This window comes from Notechis scutatus, chromosome 7, assembly GCF_049901735.1.
Source record: "Notechis scutatus isolate UNSWTSFEM ecotype Mainland chromosome 7, rNotScu1.2, whole genome shotgun sequence".
Classification (NCBI taxonomy): domain Eukaryota; kingdom Metazoa; phylum Chordata; class Lepidosauria; order Squamata; family Elapidae; genus Notechis; species Notechis scutatus.
The window spans coordinates 25,817,041-25,834,339 of record NC_142015.1 but is presented as its reverse complement, the minus strand read 5'-3'; the positions used below and the strand labels follow the sequence as shown (position 1 = coordinate 25,834,339).

Below are 17,299 nucleotides of genomic sequence, written 5' to 3'. Positions count from 1 at the left end.
TTTCTGCCAGCTTGGTGTCATCTGCAAATTATTTGATGAGTTTTATTTATTTGTTTTATTTACTTATTTGTCAATCACTTACAAGATAATAGGTATAAGTATAAACATGAGTAAGAATACAGGAAATGGGTATGAATAAATGGGGACAATAGGATAGGGATGGTAGGCACGATGGTGCACTTATGCACGTCCCTATTATATGAGGTGATATTATGTGTGGGGATAGATCCAAATCATTGATGAAGATGTTGAAGAATCCTGGGCCTAAAACAGAGCCCTGGGGTACGCCACTGCATACTTCCCCTCCATGTAGATGCAGTTCCATTAAGGGCTACACGTTGAGTGCGTTTGGTCAGCCAGTGACGAATCCATGTGCTGGATGTGTGAAGGAACCCAGCAAGTCTCACCCAGTTTCTGTTACCCTGGTTCACTTCATTGAACTCACATAGAACCCTGGATTGCCAACCAGGTTCAACCATACTCTGCAAATCACATTTGCCAAAATAAAACTCAGCCAAGGTTAACCCTAGTTGTGCAAATTCTTCAGCTGAGAAAGCCAGGTGTGTGAACTGCAATGGGATAAATGGGGAGTCAAAAGCAACCTGCAAAAGATCTGGGCACCGTCATATTTTGGTTCCAAAGTTAATGGGACCCAGTTGGGACCCAGGGCTGAACTAACCTGGGTCAAACAGGGGCTGGGAACTGAGACCATTTCTTCAAATAGGTGATTGGTGCAAAGAACTGAATCCCAAAGTGCGTTATGGAGAGGTGTGAACTGGCTCTCTTCCTCTCCCACTGAGCAGAGATCTGTGTGTTTTTGTCTTTGTTTGTGTGTGTATGTGTGTGTGCGTGTATGTCCAACAAAGCCATGTACAGTCCTTTTTAGTGGTGCCAGCACAATCGAATCACATTTTTGCTTTGCTCTGAAAATAACTGATCTGCTTAAACCGCGGTTCATCATCTTGTCCGAATCCAGAAAACTTGGTTGAGGAAAAAAAACAAAAACCCACCCCAGCAGCCATAAATCTGCATCTTTTCAAGAGCTCCTGGAACAGGCAGGGGCCCTTGGCCAGATTTGACTTGGGGGAAAGAGAGGGAAATGCATATGGAAAGCTCCCTTCGCAGGATCGGCTCCTGCCCAGATGCTGACGGGACGGTTTTTCTCTCCTGGTTTCCTGAGCGCTGGGAAGCTGGAACCGGTCGAGCTTCCCGGATTCTGAGCCAACTTTCCACTCATGTTGGCTTGGAAACAGCTTCCCAGATGCCCAGCTGGGGTGAGGAAGGAAAGGAGTCCAGCTGCAAACGTGCCATTGTGGCCTTGGGGGTTGGGACGGAGCAGCCCAACGGATGGAGGTTTCCCTTCCCATGGCCCCCCTTTGTGTGTGTCTGTGCATATATATATATATACAGATATAGCAACAGCACTTAGACTTATACAGGGCTTTACAGCCCCCTTGCAGCGGTTTACAGAGTCAGCCTGTTGCCCCCCAACAATCTGGGTTCTCATTTTACCCACCTCAGAAGGAGGGAAGGCTGAGTCAACCGTGAGTCGGTCAGGATCGAACTCCTGGCAATGGGCAGAATTAGCCTGCAATACTGCATTCTAAAATGAAGGGAGGAAGAAGGGAAGGAAGGAAGGAATAGACTTATATACCGCTTCACAGCCCTCTCTAAGCAGGCAGGCAGGCAGAATTAGCAACAGCCCTTAGACTTATATACTGCCTCACAGTGCTTGACAGCCCTCTCTAAGAGGTTGACAGAGTCAGCGTCTTGGCCCCAACAATCTGGGTCCTCGTTTTACCCACCTCGGAAAGATGGAAGGCTAAGTGAATCTTTAGGAGGAAGGAAGGAAGGAAGGAAGGAATAGAAATCCAACAAGAAGGGAGGAAAGAAAGAGAGAGGGGAGGGAGGAAGGGAAAGAGAGAAAAAAGAGAAGAGAAGAGAAGAGAAGAGAAGAGAAGAGAAGAGAAGAGAAGAGAAGAGAAAGAAAGAAAGAAAGAAAGAAAGAAAGAAAGAAAGAAAGAAAGAAAGAAAGAAAGAAAGAAAGAAAGGCTGGGAGGTGATTGCCCCTCCCATAAGGGATAAAAATCAGACCTCGGTGACAAAGAGCTTTGCAGGGAGCAAAGCCGTTCAGTAATTCTCCGAGTCCATCTTGAAACTCTGTACTGTGGTCAGTTTCCTCTAGGTTGATGTTAGCTTTAATTGGACTTCTGTTTCTTGGCAGCATTTAACAGCACTGGAAAGTGTGCTCTTCTTATCTGGAGGAACTGTGTCTAGTGAGTTTTGGCTGGGAATGCAAGTAATTCCCAGCATCACATTAAAAAATGTTTGACTTTTAAATTCACTTGGTGTTTTATTAAGTTTGATGAAGCCTGGGTCAGAACACAAAAGAGCCATTTGAACCCCACAGAAAACACCGGGAGCCACAAAAGCCCTTCCCTTGCCTGACTATTTCCTGAACCGCCACAAATTTAGCCTATGTCGTTGGAATTAAACGTTCTGTTTTCTTCTGAAACTTTCCTTGTCTTGGATTGACCTATGGTTGGCCTACCCGGAGCTTGAAAAGCTCAATCAATGGTGTGCATCGGGATGAAACTGCTCTCCTGTACTGTCAAAACTCTGGTTGCGGTGTTGTGATCTTGTGACGCTGCGGAGGAAGCCGTGATGAATATGTGCTTCGTCTCGTCTCCCTGTGAACGGTGGAGGGATTTCTTGGAAGGCTGGACTCGAACGATTCCAACTCCTCTTCCAACCTGGCCTGCCGTTCCCTGGAAGCCGCATCAGCAATTTCCTAAATGGCTTTCTGATTTATGAAGCTGGGGGGGGGGGCGTTATCTGTGAGTGCATGTGCACACTGACGCCTGCACACTCATTCCTTCCCAAGCAACACAGCAAAATCTGACTCCAGTTCATGCTGACTGACAGAAACGGGGCCTCCAAGTTACGCCCGCTGTCAGGAAAAGAGGAGCTGGCCACTGTGGCAGATCAAACAATTAAATAGGAGCCAGCCGTGTGCAGTGGCAGCCAAAAAAGCCAACACAATCCTGAGCTGCATTAACAGAGGGATACGATCAAGGGAGGTACTAATACCACTCTATAAAGCCTTAGTAAGGCCACATCTAGAGTCCTGCACCCAGTATTGGTCACCAGACTATAAAAAAGAGGTTGAGACTCTAGAAAAAGTGCAGAGAAGAGCAACCAGGATGGTTAGGGGACTGGAGACTAAAACATACGATGAACGGTTGCAGGAACTGGGCCTGGCTAGTCTAGGGAAGAGAAGGACCAGGGGAGGCAGGAGAGCATCTTCCAATATTTGAGGGGCTGCCACAGAGAGGAGGAGGGGGTCAAGCTATTCTCCAAAACACCTGAAGGACAAGGAATGATGGATACTCAACAAGGAGAGATTTAACCTGAAAATAAGAAGAAATTTCCTGACAGTGAGAACCATCAACCAATGGAACAAAGTTGCCTTCAGAAGTTGTGGGAGCTTCATCCCTGGAAGCTTTCAAGAAGAGACTGGACTGCCATCTGTCAGATATTATGTAGGGTCTCCTGCTTGGGCAGAGGGTTGGACTAGATGACCTACAAGGGATAAAAGCCAGCCTTTGGGGTTGGTTTCTTTGCAGGAAGCAAAGAAGTTCTTTCTACTCAGAGTCCTCGTTGAAGCTCTGCTTACTCCAGTTTTTTGTTTTTTTTTGAGACTTCTGGCTTGGGATATTTATCTGCAATTAGTCTTTTGTTCTTGGCAACCTTGCACAACCTTGAAAGGACTTGCTCTTATCTGGGACAATTAGTTTTGAATGACTCTTGGCTGTGAATGCACAGAATTCACAGCGCCACATTTAAAAAGTTTGCTTTTATACATACTTTGTGTTTGTCTGATTTGAACAAGGCTTGGGTCAGAACAATTCCATTCAGTCGTGTCTGATCTTCAGCCACACTATGGATCACCACTCTCCATGCTTCTCAGATCTGATTTCCTCCTTCAGATCTGCCATGGTCATCCTGGTGGCATCCTTTATAGTGCCCAACCCATGGGTGCCAGGGCAGCCTCTTCTCCTTTTTCTGTTGATCACTCCTGGCATGACTTGAATTTTCGAGTGAGTCAGCTCTCAGGACATGGCCAAAGTATGACAGCTTCTGTGGCAATCTTGGCTTCGAGGTGATACTTGTGGTGAGGTCCGGTCTAGGACTTCTTCTGTTTGTTATTTCTGGGATTATTGTGGGATGCATAATAGTTGCCTCCAGCACCATAGTTCAAAGGCCCTTTTTCCTACCTGCCTTTTCCTGGGTCTAGGTTTTGCAGCCATAAGTAGGGATCCGGGATGAATTGTGGGCCTTTAGCCTGTTGGAATGAGCTTCTCAGCCATCCTTCAGATACTTGCCCAGTGGCACTGTGATGACCCAAAGGGGCACAGCGCAAAGGCCACACAGTCAGATAATCAGTACGAGTCCCTTTATTAGCTCCAACTCTGCCCCCAATGTCCTGGTTACCTTCTGGGCTGGAGAAAAAGTCTCCCAGGAACAGCCTTGGGCTGCAGAGAATCAAGTCCAAAATGTGGCCAACAAAACTGTAACTGTAAGTCCAATCAAGGCAAAATAAGGTCATTAGTCCAGCAGGGCAGGAGCAATAATTCCAGATGTGAAGGAACGACCATAATTCAACACAGTTGGGAGGATGCCAGGAACACAGATAAGCAAAGTCAACACAAGATAAATTCATGTTTGTTCCCAGCAGACACCACACTCAGCATGCATCTCTTGTACACTCTCTTTCCCAGGTGTGCCTTGTGAAGGGAATCAGGGCCCTTTCCTCCCCCATAAGGCACGCAACCCACATTGCTCTCTTCTCCATTCCTCCCTGCGTGCCTTAGGATGAAGAGGGGGTGGGCCTGGGTCTTCCTTTGAACTCCCTCTCCCTTGTTCTACCTCTCCCCTGCTCTGCCCAGCTGGACCTTGCCCTTCCCCAGTTTCCTCCACAGCCAAGGAGCCACACTCCCACTCCCTGTCAGCTGTTCATCATGACAGGCATCTACTGGCCATCCCAGGACAACCCATCACCAGCCAGAAAACTCCTGGCTTACGGGCAAGACATTTTGGTTAACCGAGAGCTCTGAATTTGGGTTGAAGACCCCAGTTAAAACAAGCTAAATTACAGGAGCAATTCCTTTTATTGACACAGGGAGGGCTTAGTGGCATCTTCCGGCCCCGGTTGTTTTTCCCTCCACACAACTCAATGTGCAAAAAAACAAAAAACAAAAACTCTTTTAAGGCCAATTTTTGAAAGTTGGAAGAGAAGGACAGAAAACAACAACAACAACCACCGCCAATACAGCAAGCCTTTTCTGGCAACGGGTGGCACCATTTCCTGCATGCCGCGGAAACAAGGGAAGGGATTCAGCTCCGGCGAACTCATCTCAGCACATTGATGTCAAAAGGCCAGACGGGAACTGGGAGGCAGAAAAGCAGAAATTCACCGGGGTAGTCTCGGGCACGTTGCAAAAGAGCCAGCTGTTTTTAGCACGCTATTTCATTTTACTCAGAATCGAGCGCAACTTTGAGGCTGCTTCTGCAAAACGTGACATGCTGTACTAAGATGGGAGCCAGCTTTTCCTCCCCCCTTCCCCCCCGCCTGGTGCCTGCCAGGGGTTTGGGAGCTCTTGAATTCCTCCTGCTGGCTGAGTATCCTGGAAATTCAAGTCCCCAGATGGGGCTCCAAAAAAAAAAAAAAAAAGACAAAATGAATAAATCACATAAAACGAAACACAAGTGCTGGAAACGGTGATAGAAACGGTGATAGAAACGTCGCCGTGAAGAGCAAACAAGACATTCCCACCTCGGCAGGCTGATGTTGAATTAACGCATGGAATATTTCTTCAGAGATTTCTTGCGCAGGAGTAAAAATCTCACAGGGCAATGGTTGCCGAAAAGGCCACCCAGCCCTGCAGAGAGCTAGTCTGTCAAACATGCGGAGAAGTCCAAGGGGAGGGGAGGGGGCGGACTACATCAACAATGAGCCACAGCCGCTGTCCAAGACCAAGGACAGGCTGGCTGAAAGCACAAACAAGCTTTCTACGTTTGGTGTCCCTGATCAGAATCCTCAAGGGAGTGCCTTTACACTCTCTTCATCCTCAGACTGTTCTTCCTTCTCCCTTTTGGAACAACAACAACAACAAAAAAAAAAGGAATTAAGAACACACTGAAGTCATTAGGAAGCCTTCCCACCTCCTTCTCCCCCAGGCCAGCAGGAAAATCTCCAACCTCAAAGCATCCTGCAGCTTGGAAAATTGGAGTCGAGTCCCCTGGCGTTTCCTGAGCTTGGTTGTTTTCCCCCCGAAGACATTTCATGACCCAGCTAGGTAACATCATCAGTGCTAGGTGGGTGTTGGAGTTTGCTCTGATTTTTATACACGGGTGGCTTTGCCCTGTCGGTATGGCTGGAAATATTCTTGGTGGTTCCTTGATTAGACTGCTGTTTACTGTTTGATTTGTTTGTCCGGGTTGGTAATTTCTTGATTGGGTTATTGTTTGTTGCTTGATTGTTGGTGCAGTTAATCCTGGTATAATCTCTGCTTATTTGAATGCTTGAACACTCCCAGCAACACTGTCAGGCAAGCTACTGTCTATAAATAGAAAGTAAACTTCACTCTCTTTTAGCACTGATGATGTTACCCAGTTGGGTCATGCAAGAAAACGACCAAGCTCAGAGAGCAACAGTCCTCCTCCTCCTTTCTACAAACCCCACTCCCTTCTTGCACTGATAATGTTACTCAGTTGGGTAATGAAACGTCTCCAAGAAAACCACCAAGCTCAGAGAGCACCAAGAACTTTATAATCCCCCAAGTTTTCTTCCTCCTCTCCTCTTCCTCCTCCTCCTCCTTTCCAAACTCCACTCCTTTCTAGCATTGATGATGCTACCCAGTTGAGTAATGAAATGTCTCCAAGAAAACCACCAAGCTTATACAGCACCAAGAACTCCATAGTCCCTCAACTTCTCTTCTCTTCCTCCTCCTCTTCCTGCTCAACTTTACAAACACCTACTCCCTTCTAGCACTGATGATGTTATGCAGTTGGGTCATGAGACATCTGCAAAACGACCAAGCTCAGGCAGCACCAAGGACCCCACAGTTCAACCCCAAACTACAAATATTCTCTCAGTAGCTTGGAAAGGCTCAAAACCTGGCCTATAAGATGAACTGATTAGACTCTAATTGTGTTAGGGGCACAGCCCTCCCGTCTCTTGGTTAGGGGACCAGCCCCATCTCAAATGCAGCTACGGTAGTTTTAAGACACGGAAGCGCAGCATTTGTTCTACTAGTTCAAAATTAAGAAAGACCAGGAAAAAGGGGGTCATTACAGAGTGAGATTCTCCCTGTAGCTGGGCTACTTTTTCACTCTGTAAAATACTCTGGCATTTTTCAAAAAAAAAAAAAAGAGGATTTCTCCGTTAACAGGAATCGATTGGAAAAACCCTGCAGGCTGATGGGGAGAACTGGCAGGCTCTTGAGAACCTGTCGGATGACAAATCATACCTAAGCAAGTAATTTCCACAAGGCTCACTTGCTCATTTCTGAGTCTAACTGTGGATAGATCAGGGTTGTCACCAGTAACTCAGGGAAATAACTGGAGTCAAGAGAAACGCCCAAGATTTGAATAAGCACCTTACCTACTGTAAAAAATGGGTTTCAAATGGCATTTCCCCATGGGCTGGAGGTTGTCATACTTGAGAAAAATGCTAGCCATTAACACATTAAAGGCAGAAACTGCAGAGAGGAGAAGTGGAAGGGGCCAAAGGAGCTTTTTCAGAGGGGTAATTTTAAAAGTGAAAAGGCAACATCTCCTCTGAATATAGGGAGAGCCCAGGTCGATTTCTTGGCCAAAAAACCTGGACAATTTGGCCCCTCTTTAATTCCAGGAATTCTTTAGCATGCGGTTCTTTCTCTGGTTTGCATGAAATAATTCTAAGCCGGACAGGAGATTTACCTCTTATCTTCCTGGTCCCTGAAATTAAAAAAAGGCGGAAAGAAAAGGGGAAAAAAAATCACACCTTTTCAAAATGATATAAGCGTTTATTTACAATCAGGATCACCCCAAACTAAAAGAAATAGGAATGGAGAAACTTTTCTTCCTGATATTACCTTTGTGGCCCTTTGCCCTTTGGCTTGTGTGCACGAGATAAGGATTCTTTCTGAGAAAGGGGGGAAAAAATGCTGTTAAAAACTTCGCCATTTTAAACTGTCCTTTTGCAGGGTGGGAAAGAATAGTGCAAAATTTATGGGCGTCCTGTGGGGTCCTGGATACAAACCCCACTCCTTCTAGCACTGCTTTTGTTCCCCAGTTGGGTAATGAAACATCTGCAAGAAAACCGCCCAGTTCAGAGAGCATCAAGGACCCCACAGTCCTCCTCCTTCTCCTCTTTGCAAAGCCCCTTCCCTTCTAGCACTGATGATGTTACCTAGCTGGGCATTGAAACATCTGCAAGACACCCACCAAGCTCAGAGAACATCAAGCACCCCACAGTTCAGCCCTGAGCTACAAATATTCTCTCGTGGGTAATTCCCATGGATTTGAATTTTGCAGTTGGATTAACCGCCTTAAATACACAACACCATTAACAGGTTAGAAAAGAAGAACACACAAAGCAGAACATTCCCCAAAATGCTGAGGAACTGTCCTGTGAGCTATAATATATATATATGAAAAATCAGAAATAGAGGAAGAACCCTGGTGAAACAGATTCAAAATGGGAAGAATGAGAAATGGGATGAAACGGTCCTTGACAGATTCAAGTCAATTGAGCTAAATATGTACCAAATATCTTCTTTCCTGCTCCATATAATTAAGGCGGTTTCTCCCCACCAATCATCCCCTTGAAACAACTCTGTCCAATCCCCTCTTTCCACAAAGCTCTCTGCGGAGCAGAACCATCTAAACTCATGCCAGGCTTCTGGCATCCTTTCCAGCTTTTTATGGAGGTCCGGATTACAGCCTGGCTCCTCAACCAGCCAAATTTCAATAGCATTCCTGGCTTTATTCCTCCTTTTGTGTTACATGCTGAAGCTGGCAGTAGGGAAGAAATGAGAGAGGAAAGTTAAGCAAGGAAGCAACGCTTGGTTCTCGGGAGAGGGAGGTTTGGACAATTTAAAAACCCATCTTACCGATATCCGCTCTTCTCTTTGTTTTTTCAGTAATGCAATGATGTCTTCTCTCGTTTTAGCCTGTAAAGAAAGACATTTGCCGTGGTGAGGAGGAGGTGGGTGGATTGGCTAATTCCTGAGAGTCAAGTCTTTCTCCATCTTGGTTCCTTGGAGAAGTGCGGACATGCAGGCTAGGAGTTGAAATCCACACATTTTCAAGTGAGCAGGGTTGAGAAATGCTGTGTCACACCTGCCCTGACTTGGGTTCTCGATTCCATGTATGCGAAAGGTATACTTTTACTGAGGAGGCAAATGGTGACAGTACAGCAAAGCCAGAATTAGAAGTTTGCGCGCAAAGTTTCCCCAGTTAACTTGTCCTTTCTGTTTCTGCTCCCTGTTATCTCCCTATTGTCTAGTTGCACTCAAAGGAATTGTTTTGGTAAGGTTCCTTGCATCGGCAGGCTAGATGGCAAACCGTTGCATTCCCCTGCCAGGTCTCTGGCCTTGGGACGATGAGGCAACGTCTCAGGAAGTCACTATTAGTAGTTTCAGTTTCCCCTTTCCCAGCAACCCCCCCCATTCCCGTCTACGGCAGGCTGGCATCTAGCAAAGCAAGGCTGAAGCTCAGGATGACAGTTCTGACATACTGATCTAGAGCCCCAAGAGAGTGGCTGGCTGGGGAATTCTGGGAATTGAAGCCCACACATCTTCAGGTGGCCAAGGCTGAGAAGCATAGCTGAGATTTGTGCAACCAACAACTGAGTATAGCCACGTTTTGTACCCCAGTATATAACCAACACGTGGGGTTTACCCCATCAGACTCCAAAGACCATCTACGCCCTTCAAAGGTGAACCCTAACCTTCTATAGATTCTGAATTTATCAGCTGGTTATAAAGTCTCCAGGATAATAATCTGGATCCATATTAAACTCCATTTAGATGAGGTGAGATCCGTGCAAGCTGATTAGGGCTTTAGTCCTAGGAAAGACGGATGAATTTAGGAATTAAGCGGGGTGCCCAGGCCAAACGTACAGGACTGCAAGCTAGCAATCTTTACTTTTAAACTGGTTGATGAAGTGAACAACCTTGCCCTCGTTTCTTTGAGAATTATTTAAGAGAAATTGTGGCAGAGTTTGAAGAGTAGACTCCCTTCTCCAGATAATCCCATTTCTCTGAGCCAGGTCTAATGGACGGCCCTGGAATCAAATCCATTAGGGGGTTATTAATCGCCACGAATATGAATGCCGGTTTGCTGGCAGCCAGTGCAAAGCTCAGCACATTTCGGCTTTTCCTAGGGCCTGGCTGCTTCTGGCTCCGTTCCCATGCTTACTCGGCAAAGCTTTTCCTCTTTTAACAAGACATCATGATGGGGGGAGAAAAAAGAGGAAGATAAATCCTTTAAGACTGTATTAATGTAGCTCTTAACTTTCACAGACTGTGGTAACACGATGTGAATTAGCCGGAGAGCCACGCTATTTATTCCTATCGATCGACGTAATGATTTATTTATATGGCGGTGAGCCCAAAGGCCAAAGATGTTTTGGTTCCCACACTGGACCCCAGGAGTTAATTAAACAAGAGCTAATGGGTTTGTCCGTGAGGGTTCGTAGACCAGGGTTGCTTTCCCGTCATGTCTGCAGCATCTTTTATCAAGAACAAGAGTCCAACAAAACTAGAAATGGCACATGTTTCCGGAAGAGATGTTCAATTTGTCATTTTTCCATTCCTTGGAGGCCTATTGTGATGACCCAAAGGGGCATGGCACAAAGGCCACACAGTCAGATAATAAGTAGGAGTCCCTTTATTAGTTCCAACTTTGCCTCCATGTCCTGGTTACCTTCTGGGCTGGAAAAAAACTCTCCCAAGAACAGCCTTTGGCTGCAGAGAATCAAGTCCAAAACATGGTCAACAAAAACTGTAAGTCCAATCAAGACAAGATGAAGTAATTAGTCTGGCAGGGCAAAAGAAGGAGTTCCAGATGGGAAGGCACAGCAATAACTCAACACAGTTGGGAAGACGCCAGGAACACAGATAATCAAAGTCAACACAAGATAAGCTCACATTTGTTCCCAGCAGAAGCCGCATTCAGCATGCATCTCTTTTAAACTCTCTTCCCAGCTGTGGCTAATGAAGGGAATCAGGGCCCTTTCCTCCCCTGTAAGCCACACCACCCACGTTGCTCCCTTCTCCGTTCCTCCCTGCTGAAGGATGAAGGCGGGATGGACCTGGGTCTTCCTCTGAACTTCCTCACAACTACAACAGTGGTGGGATTCAAATTTTGTTACTATTGGTTCTGTGGGTGTGGCTTGGTGGGCATGGCTTGGTAGGCGTGGCAGGGAAAGAATACTGCAAAATCCCCATTCCCTCCCCACCCCACTGACCTGCTTTCCAGCTCCGTTCTCCTGTGCAGGGCAACCAAAGGAGACCCAGCCAATCAGCTGGGACTCAATGGGAGGCAGAGAATAGATGGGGTTGGCGGGGCCAGTCAGAGAAGGGATTTGCCAGTTCTCCGAACTACTCAAAACTTCCGCTACTGGTTCTCCAGAACTGGTCAGAACTGGCTGAATACCCACCTCTGAACCAAGCAGGTCTAAAATGGGGGCAAAACTCACTTAGCAACAGAAATGTTCAGTTCAATGGTGGTTGTAGGACTATATCTCTACCAGTCTATGATCCTGCATTATAAAAACAATTCCCCCCCCTGCCTACTTTTTCTTGCAGGGCCGTTGCTGGCACCAGCCCCATGGAAGCCATGTCGATTCTCCTGCCCTTTTTATATTTCTGGTCTGAATGGCTGACAAATCTCCCTTTCTCTCGGATTTACAATGCAATCTAATCATCTCAGCTCCTTTCTTGAAGGAGATAATCAGCCCGAGTGCTCGGTGCCCCAAAGAATGGAAAACCTTGTGCTGATTTTCAGAGCACGGAAGAGCCCTGGCAGCATTCTCCCCTCTTTAGAAATATCGACTTGCATACGAGGCTCTGAAATTCTAACCCTCTTCCCGAAAAGCTCCAAGGAACACGACCAAAACGGAGCCCAAAATGTCCGTTGCTGAGCGAAACCGTTACTAAGTGAATTTTGCCTTCTTTTATGACCTTCCCTACCACTGCTGTCAAGTGAACCTCTGCAGTTCTTGAGTTCGTAACCCCGTTGTTAAGTGAATTTGGCTCCCTTGTTGATTTTTTGCTTGTCAAAAGGTCCCAAAAAGTGGACAGGACACGACCCTATAGGGGTTGGACCAGATGACCTACAAGGTCCCTTCCAACTCTTGATTATTTGTTATTTGTCACTTTTTCCAGCGCCGTTGTAACTTCGAGTGGTCATGAAACAAATGGTTTTTAAGTCATGGATGGTCTAGAATTCCCAAAAAGCAAAATTTAGAATTGGAGCTAGTTCTGAAAAGCAGCTAAATCCGCTCACCTTCTCTAGGCAGCGTTCTTTCCACACATCTTTCTCTGTTTCCGAGTGCCTCTCTTCTTCTCTTTCTAAACAATCGTTTTCAAAGAAATCTTTTAAAATTCAGTTTCATAAATCAATCATTTTTCATCATTTTTCAAGCTGAACTCTGGAGGTGGGATTTGTAACGACAAATCTACGATAACCCCAAATCAGAAGCCCTTTAGAAAAAAGGCACTGGTTTTTGTGACTTGCTGGTTAGTAGTCTGAAAAGGTGCTGCCAGAATCCTGGTTTTCTGGACTAACAACTATTTTTATTTTAATTATAGTAACAAAGACATTGAGGGACATTGGATGCACAAGTTAGCCCAAAGGAAGAACAAGAAGGACAGCTAAAAGGAAGAACAGGGTTTCTTCGACTCCTGACGAATGTCTCTTTTCTTTTATGTATACTGAGAGTATTTACACCAAGACAAATTCCTTGTGTGGCCAATCAACACTTGGCCAATAAAATATTCTATTGCTAAAAAGTCTTGCAGAAAGTTAAGTTTTCCATTTTTGTTCCCAATGATCTCATCCTTTTTAAAATAAAAATAAAAATAAAAAAGCAAGAGAAAAATATATTTTAAGTCAACAAAGTGAACTGCAACGATTAGCTTAAACAACAGACAATTCACAAACTTGGAAAGTTTCCTGACCAGATTTACACATCATATAAATCCTGGCTTATGTACAGCTGGTTGAATAAGGTGTGGTTTTCCGGTTGTACATATCCAGCTTAGTCAAAAACAACAAATTGTATTTTGGGTTAGAGCCGAGGTGAGTAACTCTGGCGCCTTTAAGGAGCTGTGGACTTCAACTCCCAGAATTCCTGAGCCAGCCATGCTAGCTCGGGAATTATGGGAGTTGAAACCAAAAGTCCTTAAAGGGGCCAAGTTACAGCAATATAGGAATCTCAGCTGCAGGAAGATACCCGAGAGGTGTATTTCCTCTGCTCTGTGTTCTTGCAATAAAAATACGTTTATTTGTTGTTGATTTTTAATAATGCCAATTAGAAATGCTATCCTTTCCATTTGCTGCTTGGGGCAAGATCACCTACCAGGTCACGTATAGGACTGAATCAATTGATTGGCACCAGATGTGATTGGCATCCCTTGGTTGGCGTTCAGGGCATGCCTCTTACGAGGATTTTTAGGCGTTAAGTGGTTTGGCTTCAGATTCTATTATGATAAATATCAGGGCACCTTCCAAAATGTCCATTTTGGTAAAAACTGCATACTTACTGTCACTCACTGAGGATGAAACAGACAAATGGCTGGTTTTCGCTAAAAAAAAAAGAAACAAAATAAAAATATTGCAATGGATTGAAATCACCGATTGAGATTCTCCTTTGTGAGGTGGCTTTTCCACAGTAGCAGAAGAAGATCCACATTAATGGACAACCTCCATAGACATTTCGATCCCAGGTGCTAACCCCCCCCCCTTGCAATGCAGGCCAATTCCTAGGGGGAAATTCCGGTGTGTGTGTGTGTGTGTGTGTGTGTGTGTGTGTGTGTGGCGGCAGCATTGAAGGGGTGACCGAGGAAAAGGAACTCCTCCAAACGAGAAGGGGCAATTCAGTGCAAAGAGAACGGAGGCCAAGCAGAAGAAGCACCACAATGCCAGGCAAAAGAAGATTGGACAGCCACTTGTCTGGAATGGCATAAGATTTCCTAAGTTGAGCAGAGGGTTGGACTAGAAGACCTCCAAGGTCCCTTCCAACTCTGTTATTCTGTTATTCTGTTATTCTGCTTGCCTTCCTTCCTTCCTTCCTTCCTTCCTTCCTTCCTTCCTTCCTTCCTTCCCCTTCTCTCTCCTCCCTCCTTTTTCTTTAACCTTCCTTCCTTCTTTCCTTCTCCTTCCTTCCTTCCTTCCCCCTCCCTCCCTCCCTCTTCCTTTTCCTTCCTTCTCCATCACCGGAGAAGAGATGGGCCAACCCTTTGCCTGCAAGGGCGTAGGGTTTCCTGCACGAGCAGGGGTCGGACTAGAAGATCTCCAAGCCCCCCCCTCCAACGCCGTCCTTCGGTTAGCCCGTTGAGCCGACCAGCGTGGCGGCTGCCGTTAGCGGCTCCGGGGAGCGGGGCATCTCTTCGGCGCCTCCTCCCCGGCGGGGCTCCCCGGGGCCGGAGGGTCCCTCCCCGCCCGTCCCGCCGCCCAGGCTACCGGCCGAGCTCCGTCGCGGGCAGGAGGCGTCGTTGCACAGCGAGCCGCCCCGCGCGCCCAGCCGGGACTCGAGCGGCGGCTGGAGGGTGACCGAGTTCCAGAAGGACTTGGCCAGCGCCACGTCCTGCTCGTTGGAGCCCGCGAAGGCCAGCGGGGCGGCGGCGGCGGCGGCGGCCGAGGGCGAGGGCGAGGTCGCGGGCGCGGGCGGCAAGCTACTGGCCATGGCCGACGGGGTGGGCGAGCGCGGCCGCTGGGTCTCCATGGCTCCGCACGCCGCGCCCGCTGGCCCGCCCTGCCGTTGGCCCCGGACGGGGGGGGGGCGGCATTCCTGGAGCCCCCGACGGGGAGGGGCTGGAGGGGGCTGCTGGGAGAGGCAGACTCACAGACCCCGGCTGGAATGGCAGGGGCTCTCCTGCTTGAGCAGAGGGGTGGACTAGAAGACCTCCAAGGTCCCTTCCCTTTCTCTCATTGTTCTTCTGCTATCCTTTCTTCCTTCTTCCCTTCCATCCTCCCTCCCTTCCTTTTTAGCAACACTGGACGTTTTTAAGAGGAGATTGGACAACTCTTTGTCTGAAATAGCAGAGGGTCTCCTGCTTGAATAGGGAGATGGACTAGAAGACCTCCAAGGTCCCTTCCAACTCTGTTATTCTGTTATTCTGCTTTCCTTCCTTCCTTCCTTCTCTCCCCCCTTCCTTTTACCAACACTGGACATTTTTAAGAGGAGATTGGACAACTCTTTGTCTAAAATAGTAGAGGGTCTCCTGCTTAAGTAGGGGGATGGACTAGAAGACCTCCAAGGTCCCTTCCAACTCTGTTATTCTATACCAAGGACTAGAAGGTCTTGGAAGTCTTCTAGTCCAATGTCCTGCTCAAATAGGAAACCCTCTACCATTTCAGACACACGGCTGTCCAGTGATCTCTTCCAATGGTAGAGCACCCACAACCTCTGGTGGCAAGCAGTTCCACTGGTTAATTGTTCTCACTGTCCGGGAAATTCCTCCTTAGTTCCAAGTTGCTTCTCTCCTGGATTAGTTCCCATCCATTGTTTCTTGTCCTGCCCTCAGGTGCTTTGGAGAATAGCGTGACCCCTTCCTCTCTGGGGCAGCTCCTCAAATATTGGAAGACGGCTCTCATGTCACCCCTAGTCCTTCTTTTCATCAAGCCAGATATACCCAATTCCTGCAACCGTTCTTCGTATGTTTTAGCCTCGAGTCCCCTAATCCTCTTTGTTGCTCTTCTCTGTACTTTTTCTAGAGTCTCAACATCCTTTTTTAAAAAAAAGATCGTTGGCTTTTGCTTGGCGGGATTCATCCACGATCTCTTGCACCCCATGGCCCAGGTTGGCAACCTTCTCTCACCTGTCAAGTAAGCTGCAAAGGTGGAGGAACACTGCCAGCTGAGGAATTCAGGGCAACAAAGTCCACCGGTGTCTTCAAATTGCTAAGGCTGACAACCATCAGTTTTGACCAAACACATCATAAATTGCAGTCACACGGCTTTGAGATGCTTCAAGCGGCCGTAAATACGTAAATACTGTCAGCCTTCAAGATCTTCTACTATTGCTTTGCATCTTTTGGCTGCCATAAGTAACGGGAGGGGGGAGGAGGGGTTAAGGTCTGGGAAGCGAGCTGGAGGTGTTACATTCTAGTGTTGTAAAAATGAGGAGGGGGGAGTATAAATTCCTGTTTAGGTTTCTATTTCTCGCTTAGCTTTCTTTTCTCTCGCAGCTGCAAACCTTTATCAAAATATGCCAAGGTCAACGGACAGAGGCCTCATCACCACCTGAAGATGTCCACATGATCATATTCACAACTTTTAATTGGAAGAATCATTTGAACTATTGGGGGTGGGAACATTTCCATCACTTTGTATATGTGATCTGCGCGCCTAATTTCTCAGATTCAGAATTCTACGGTTGCTACCACTTCATTTTCAGTAAAAGATACCTTTTCTCTAATCTATGGAATCTTAAGTATTTCTTTCTCGAATTTTGAATGGAGCACCACCTGACAGGCTGGTTGCTGATAACCCAAAATGGAACCGTGCAACTGTGGGTTGGGGGGAGGGGTGGCCTTCAGAATCTCAAACACGGGTCGCAGGTTCCTTTTTTTGGGGGGGGTCCCTCTTATCTTCAAACGGTCGCTAAGGGAGCAGTCATAATTTGAGGAGTCTGAAAAACATTGTTCCCCTTTTACCTATCCTCACAATGTCAACTAAAACAGGGGTCTCCAAACTTGGCAACTTTAAGCCTGGCGGACATCAACTCCCAGAATTCCCCAGCCAGCTTTGCTGTGTTGAAGTCCACCAGGCTTAAAGTTGCCAAGGTTGGAGACCCCTGAACTAAAAAGATACTCCTCCTTTGGTCTTTTTAGCTGCCAGAAAAAGGGAGTGGGGGAAAAACAGTGCATTCTTTAAGTGCCTAGATAATCGCCCTGGCAGCCCAAAGTTGTCGGAGCACAAGAATATTACTGGAGAACATGATTGATGACTCTTGCCTATGGATGTGTCCCATTGGACAATATACATCCAGGGGGTGGGGGAAAGACCAGGGTCAAGGGGGAAA

At 46.8% G+C, this 17,299-nt stretch overlaps 1 protein-coding gene across 5 annotated transcripts; it reads right to left on the bottom strand.

Annotated features, from left to right (window-relative positions):
• Positions 1–4,166: 4,166 nt before the first annotated feature.
• Positions 4,167–15,010, bottom strand: HOATZ (HOATZ cilia and flagella associated protein). 5 transcript variants are annotated; one of them, XM_087970186.1, is made up of 7 exons: positions 14,737–15,010; positions 13,818–13,859; positions 12,559–12,623; positions 9,159–9,218; positions 8,139–8,188; positions 7,984–8,001; positions 4,167–5,450 (listed from the first exon to the last, which is right to left on the bottom strand). In XM_087970186.1, exons 1-7 carry the CDS (start codon positions 14,996–14,998, stop codon positions 5,432–5,434), a joined length of 516 nt encoding a protein of 171 aa, XP_087826312.1. In that variant the 5' UTR covers positions 14,999–15,010; the 3' UTR covers positions 4,167–5,431. The 5 variants fall into 5 exon arrangements, with proteins under 5 accessions (XP_087826312.1, XP_087826313.1, XP_087826315.1 ...); XM_087970185.1 differs by having other exon boundaries at positions 5,004–6,152; XM_087970187.1 differs by lacking the exon at positions 7,984–8,001 and having other exon boundaries at positions 4,996–6,152; positions 8,121–8,188.
• Between the last annotated feature and the right edge of the window lie 2,289 nt (positions 15,011–17,299).

Bases quoted from the DNA above. Each gene is read 5' to 3' on its own strand.
- HOATZ (XM_087970185.1), bottom strand. From the start codon at position 14,998: ATGGAGACCCAGCGGCCGCGCTCGCCCACCCCGTCGGCCATGGCCAGT. The intron at 12,624-13,817 runs GTAAGTATGCAG...ACGATTGTTTAG, and splicing joins TTCATCCTCAGTGAGTGACA to AAAGAGAAGAAGAGAGGCAC. The intron at 9,219-12,558 runs GTGAGCGGATTT...CTTTCTTTACAG, and splicing joins AAGAACGCTGCCTAGAGAAG to GCTAAAACGAGAGAAGACAT.